The sequence below is a fragment of the Chelonoidis abingdonii genome, chromosome 3, assembly GCF_003597395.2.
Source record: "Chelonoidis abingdonii isolate Lonesome George chromosome 3, CheloAbing_2.0, whole genome shotgun sequence".
Taxonomy (NCBI): Eukaryota; Metazoa; Chordata; order Testudines; family Testudinidae; genus Chelonoidis; species Chelonoidis abingdonii.
The window spans coordinates 140,599,756-140,605,755 of record NC_133771.1 but is presented as its reverse complement, the minus strand read 5'-3'; the positions used below and the strand labels follow the sequence as shown (position 1 = coordinate 140,605,755).

At 46.1% G+C, this 6,000-nt stretch overlaps 1 protein-coding gene across 2 annotated transcripts in view; it reads right to left on the bottom strand.

Annotated features, from left to right (window-relative positions):
- GPR137B (G protein-coupled receptor 137B) overlaps window positions 1-6,000 on the bottom strand; it is a 53,361-nt gene that overhangs the window by 15,527 nt on the left and 31,834 nt on the right. For both annotated transcript variants that reach the window (XM_032775042.2, XM_075064176.1), the window contains exon 3: window positions 5,239-5,461. In XM_032775042.2, coding sequence (XP_032630933.1) covers window positions 5,239-5,461 — 223 coding nt within the window. The remainder of the gene's footprint in view (window positions 1-5,238; window positions 5,462-6,000) is intronic.

Here is a 6,000-nt window from a genome sequence, read left to right as displayed (position 1 = left end):
CATGGACGCACAACGCCGAATTACTGTGCCTAGTGTGGCTGCATGAAATCGAATTTATAATATCAGTTTTATAAAACTGATTTTAGCTAATTCGATATTATCCCGTAGTGTAGACGTGGCCTGAGCTCGTTCAATATGCTGTATAACAAGTTGGCCAACAGCAGAGTTAAAACTTGCCCTTGAGAGAGAATATAGTTATGCCAACATTGATCCCCCTTCACAAGCAGTATTTTTTTCCTACCAACACAAGAAGCCTGGCCCAGCCCCTACATTTGGAAATTATTTTACCATGTATGAAAAACGAGCTAGCACATCCTTCGCAGCAAAACTACTCAAGACAATGATTCATCTGATACACTGTGTCCCTGGGACTACTCAGCCTGCTTGATGTCCTGGATGTGAGTGCACAGTTTGTAGATAAGCATGACTGACCATCTGATTAGAAGGCTGCTGCAAATACTGCCAGAAGTGCTCAGCAACAGGAGCATAATATGGTTGCAGGCCTGGCTTGCAGTGACATTTGTGCTGAGTTCAGAGACTCAGATATTTATGATGGAATTGAAACTAGAAATACAGTACGTAGCAGTGAAAGCTGTGGTGAGACTATAGCAAATGACAGGAAATGCTGTAAAGAGGAAACAGTTGCTACGCACTTCTCTATTCGCACTCTGTGTTGGAGAATCAGCTATCCTGTTATGGAAACAGAAGAGGAAGCTGCCAGAAGCTGCTGACTCAGACATCACCGCTCAGTTCTCCACACTTCAGCCACCACAAGACAGAAGAAAGCAGCTGGTGTTTTTCAGTGCTGTTTTTACCAGAATACAAAGGGAAGGCAAGTGCAGTATAATATTTAAATATGGTGTAGTTTTAATCGCTTCTAGCTCAACAAATAAAATAGCATGATAAAAATGTTTTGTCCATGAAGGGCCAAATCCTCAGAGCAGTATCCAACCTAAGTAGCTGGGTGCTGGGAAGATACACAGGGCGAGTAAGCAAAGGAGAATCCTTCCTCACAGGCCACAAAGGTGGCTTAACCCTATTTGCTGCAACAGGTTTACATGCCCTCTTCAGAGGGCTGAGGATACCTGAAGTGGCAAGATTTTAGTCATGCACTCTGTGCTTGTGCCATGCAAGGAATCTCCAAAGAATGGAGCTCTACCTATGTGAGTGCTGTGTACCCCACATCTGGCCCTCCCACTCCTGCCCCAACTTTGCACAGTAGAACTAAAAGTGTCACTTCCTGAGTCTCTGTGACCATGTAGAATTCACTGCTGTGCACTTTAGCAAGGGGTGATATTTGAACAGAGGAAGCTAGCAGATATGAGGGTCAAATGGAAGGGTGCCAAATAAAACAAGGTGGGCATTTCTGTCATTTAGTGTTCCCGGGTGTCTGGTTTTCGACTGGTAAAGTCAGTCGAAAAGGGACCCTGACGTCTCCGGTCAGCACCATTGCCAGGCCACTAAAAGTCTGGTTGGTGCGGGGCTGGCAGGCTCCCTCCATGGCTCCGCAAGGCTCCCCAGAAAAATAGAATCATAGGGTTGGAAGGGACCTCAGGAGATGATCTAGTCCAACCCTCTGCTCAAAGCAGGACCAATCCCCAACTAAATCATCCCAGCCAGGGCTTTGTCAAGCCTGACCTTAAAACTTCTAAGGAAGAAGATTCCACCACCTCCCTAAGTAACCCATTCCACTGCTTCACCACCCTCCTAGTGAAAAAGTTTTTCCTAATATCCAACCTAAACCTCACCCACTGCAACTTGAGACCATTACCCCTTGCTCTGTCATCTGCTACCACTGAGAACAGTCTAGATCCATCCTCTTTGAAACCCCCTTTCAGGTAGTTGGAAGCAGCTATCAAATCTCCCCTCATTCTTCTCTTCTGCAGACTAAATAATCCCAGTTCCCTCAGCCTCTCCTGGTAGGTCATGTGCTCCAGCCCCCTAATCATTTTTGGCGCCGTCCGCTGGACTCTCTCCAATTTTTCCACATCCTTCTTGTAGTTTGGGGCCCAAAACTGGACACAGTACTCCAGATGAGGCCTCACCAATGCCGAATAGAAGGGAACACGTCCCTCGATCTGCTGGCAGTGCTCCTATTTATACAGCCCAAAATGCCATTAGCCTTCTTGGCAACAAGGGCATGCTGTTGACTCACATCCAGCTTCTCGACCACTGTAATCCCCAGGTCCTTTTCTGCAGAACTGCTGCCTAGCCCCTCAGTCCCTAGTATGTAGCAGGGGCGGCTCCAGGCCCCAGCATGCCAAGCACGTGCTTGGGGCGGCATGCCACGGGGGGCGCTCTGCTGGTTGCCGGGAGGGCAGCAGGCAGCTCCGGTGGACCTCTTGCAGGCGTGCCTGCGGAGGGTCCGCTGGTCCCGCGGCTCCGGTGGCACGTCTGCGGGAGGTCCACCAGAGCCGCCTTTCGCCCTCTCGGTGACTGGCAGAGCACCCCCCGCAGCATGCCGCCGTGCTTGGGGCGGCAAAATATCTAGAGCCACCCCTGATCTGTAGCAATGCATGGGATTCTTCCTTCCTAAGTGCAGGACTCTGCACTTCTCCTTGTTGAACCTCATCAGATTTCTTTTGGCCCAGTCCTCTAATTTGTCTAGGTCTCTTTGTATGCTATCCCTACCCTCCAGCGTATCTACCACTCCTCCCAGTTTAGTGTCATCTGCAAATTTTCTGAGGGTGCAGTCCACTCCATCTTCCAGATCATTAATAAAAATATTGAACAAAACCGGCCACAGGACCGACCCTTGAGGTTCTCCGCTTGCTACTGGCTGCCAATTAGACATGGAGCCATTGATCACTACCCATTGAGCCCAACGATCTAGCCAGCTTTCTATCCATTTTATAGTCCATTCATCCAGTGATTACCTCTTTAACTTGCTGGCAAGAATACTGTGGGAGACATGCCCCTCGGCTCCTCGACATAGAGGTGGCATGGGGACTTTGCGTGCTGTCCCCACCCCAAGTTGCAGCTCCGCAGCCCCCATTGTCCAGGAACCATGAAAATGGGAGCTTCAGGGGTGGCGGGTGTGGGCAGCATGCAGTGCCCCTGGCCACCCCTGCGCCTAGGAGCTGGATATTCCAGCTGCTTCCCGGGAGCCACCTGAGTTAAGTGCCACCTGCAGCCTCCACCCCAAACCCCTTCCCACATACAAATGCTCTCGTGAAACCCCGTGCCCCAACCCCCCCACAAACACACACTCCAACCCCTTGCCCCAGCCCATAGCCCCTCCCACACCCTGAACCCCTCATTTTTGGCCCCATGCCACAGCCCACACCCCCAGCCCAGAGCCTTTATTCCCTTCCACACCTCAACCCCCTGCCCCAGCCCAAAGCCCCTCCCATACTCCAAACCCCTTGGCCCCACCCTGCATCCCAGAGCCCCCTCTTGCATCCCAAACCCCTCATCCCTGGCCCCATCCCAGAGCCTGCACCCCAGCTGGAGCCCTCACCCCCTCCCAACCCTCTGCCTCAGATGGGTGAAAGTGAGTGAGTTTGAGGGTGAGAGAGAGTGAGCAACAGAGGGAGGGGCGATGGAATGAGTGGAGGTGGGGCCTCAGAGAAGGGAGGGGCAGGGGCACAGCTGCGGGGAAGAGGTGGGGCAGGGGGCAAGGCAAGGGTGTTTGCTTTTGTGTGATTAGAAAGTTAGTAACCCTACTACCATTCCAATTTTATATAACCCCATGGGATGGATTTTTACTAAGAATTTCAGAACAACATTAGCAGTTCAAGCTAAAAATCACTTGGCTACAATCTCCAGCTTTCAGAGCTGTAAACTAAACACATGTAATGAAATCCTACAATAATTACACAAGCAAAACTCTCATTTCAGTTCAATAGGAGTCAATAAGTTAGCAGTTATTCATGCTTCTAGGTTCAGCTGTTGGTGTGCATTTTGTATGTTTCCATTGCCTCAGCACTAATTTCGGAGTTGTTGTTTTTTGCTCAGGTGAAACAGATTGGATTTCCAGTGAGAGGAGGAAATGAATGAAGGAATCTATCCCACCCTCTACTTGGTAAACACCTCTCTATTATAAAAGCTCATGCTTCGATGATTTACATGAAGTGGATAAACTTCCTTTATATTAAAACAAATCCACTGATCATGCCAGTTTGGTCAGCAAATGAAAAATCTGAAAAGCACAAAGCTGCAGTTTGAAATCTACCAATCAGTCATGGGCTTTCAGTTGTTGTATGCTATGTCCAGATTGACTAAGCAGGAAAAGTAATTAGATGGCCAACCAGCAGGGAAGAATTTTATAAGATTTTCTTCATAGTAATTGAAATTTACAGTATTGGCAGGTTCATCACAATAGAAGGATAATATATTTTCATTAAACTCTAGTCACTTACTTCCAGACTTAAACTCCTAGCACAAGTCAGAAAATCAAAGGATCTTTGAGAAAATAAAGCCCTCTTTTACTATTTATGAACCTTACAGAATAACCTCTATTGACTTTGTGCCAAATATGTATAGGCTTCAATAGCATGACACTAACTATGAGTCTCCCCATTTGTCTACTTAACATATCCCAAACTTGTCAGAGTAACAGACTATATCCTTAAAGAATACCTGCTGCAGGATCTTAAGTGAATCTCCTTTTCTACTGGCCCATTTTTATAAAGCTGAAGTATTTTTAAATACAGCCTTAGTCATTGACAGAAGGACATGCACCATTCATGAAAGACAGTTCATATTTTGTGTTACTGCTTATTTTCATGGACATGCTGCTCCCTTAAAGATTTAAAGTAAATTGACAGACTGAGGGAGCCCAAAGCTGCTCTTCAACTATCTACTTGTAGCAGCACAGAAATACAACGGTGTTTGAGGTGGAGGACAGCAGCTAACTGAAACACAGCTGAGGTATGTGATAAATTCTGGCCAATGACAACTTATGCAAACTCCTACTCTTATTTAAAGTGCTATGGCATCATTAGTAACCATGCAGAGCAGAAAGCATCTTGGTAAACTACATGGTATTCAACTGATCTGTTTTAGAAGGATGAAAGGCTAAGTTGAAATTCCTGGAATTAATATCTATTGTTGCAGAGTCTAAAGATTTCAGAGTGGTAGCCATGTTAATCTGTTTCAGCAAAAACAATGAGGAGCTCTTGTGGCACCTTAGAGTCTAAATAATTTTTTAAACCTGAGTCTTGTCCCATTAAATTGTCTCCTTTGACTGAAAATATACTTCAGTAAGATTTAAATGATCTCTAAAATGTACTTTACCTTGGATTCCAAGTAAATGTTGGCTAATGACATCTTGGAAATCTTATACAGACAGATGGAGAGTGAGATGGCGCACAGAACAAACAATGTGTCATTAATTGCCACCCGGACAGAGACAATGACTTTCCTCTCTGAATTCTCTGTTCTCACCAACACAGCACACGTTAAATTCACCAAGAGGAAGAGGAGACTGATGAAGAGAGAAGCCAGATAGAGAGGCAACCTGGAGAGAGAACAAGAGGCTTTTAGAACTACTGTTTAGCAAGTGTCAGCAACGTGCTTGAAGCAGCACATAGAGCAGGGGTAGGCAACCTGCGGCATGTGAGCTGATTTTCAGTGGCACTCACGCTGCCTGGGTCCTGGCCACCAGTGTGGGGGGATCTGCATTTTAATTTAATTTTAAATGAAGCTTCTTACACATTTTAAAAACCTTATTTCCTTTACACACAACAATAGTTTAGTTATATATTATAGACTTATAGAAAGAGACCTTCTAAAACCATTAAAATATATTGCCGGCACGCAAAACCTTATATTAGAGTGAATAAATGAAGACTCGACACACCACTTCTGAAAGGTTGCCAACCCCTGATATAGAGCAAGGGAAGATACTGTCCCTGCGTCAAGGCTGTCCCAGCTAACACACAGAGCAACTACACCAGAATGCTGTACGTGGCCTGGAGAATGATTACAGTTGATTTCACAACGATTTTTAAAATCCAGAATAAACAGATATTCAAACCATATACTTACTTGTAAGGG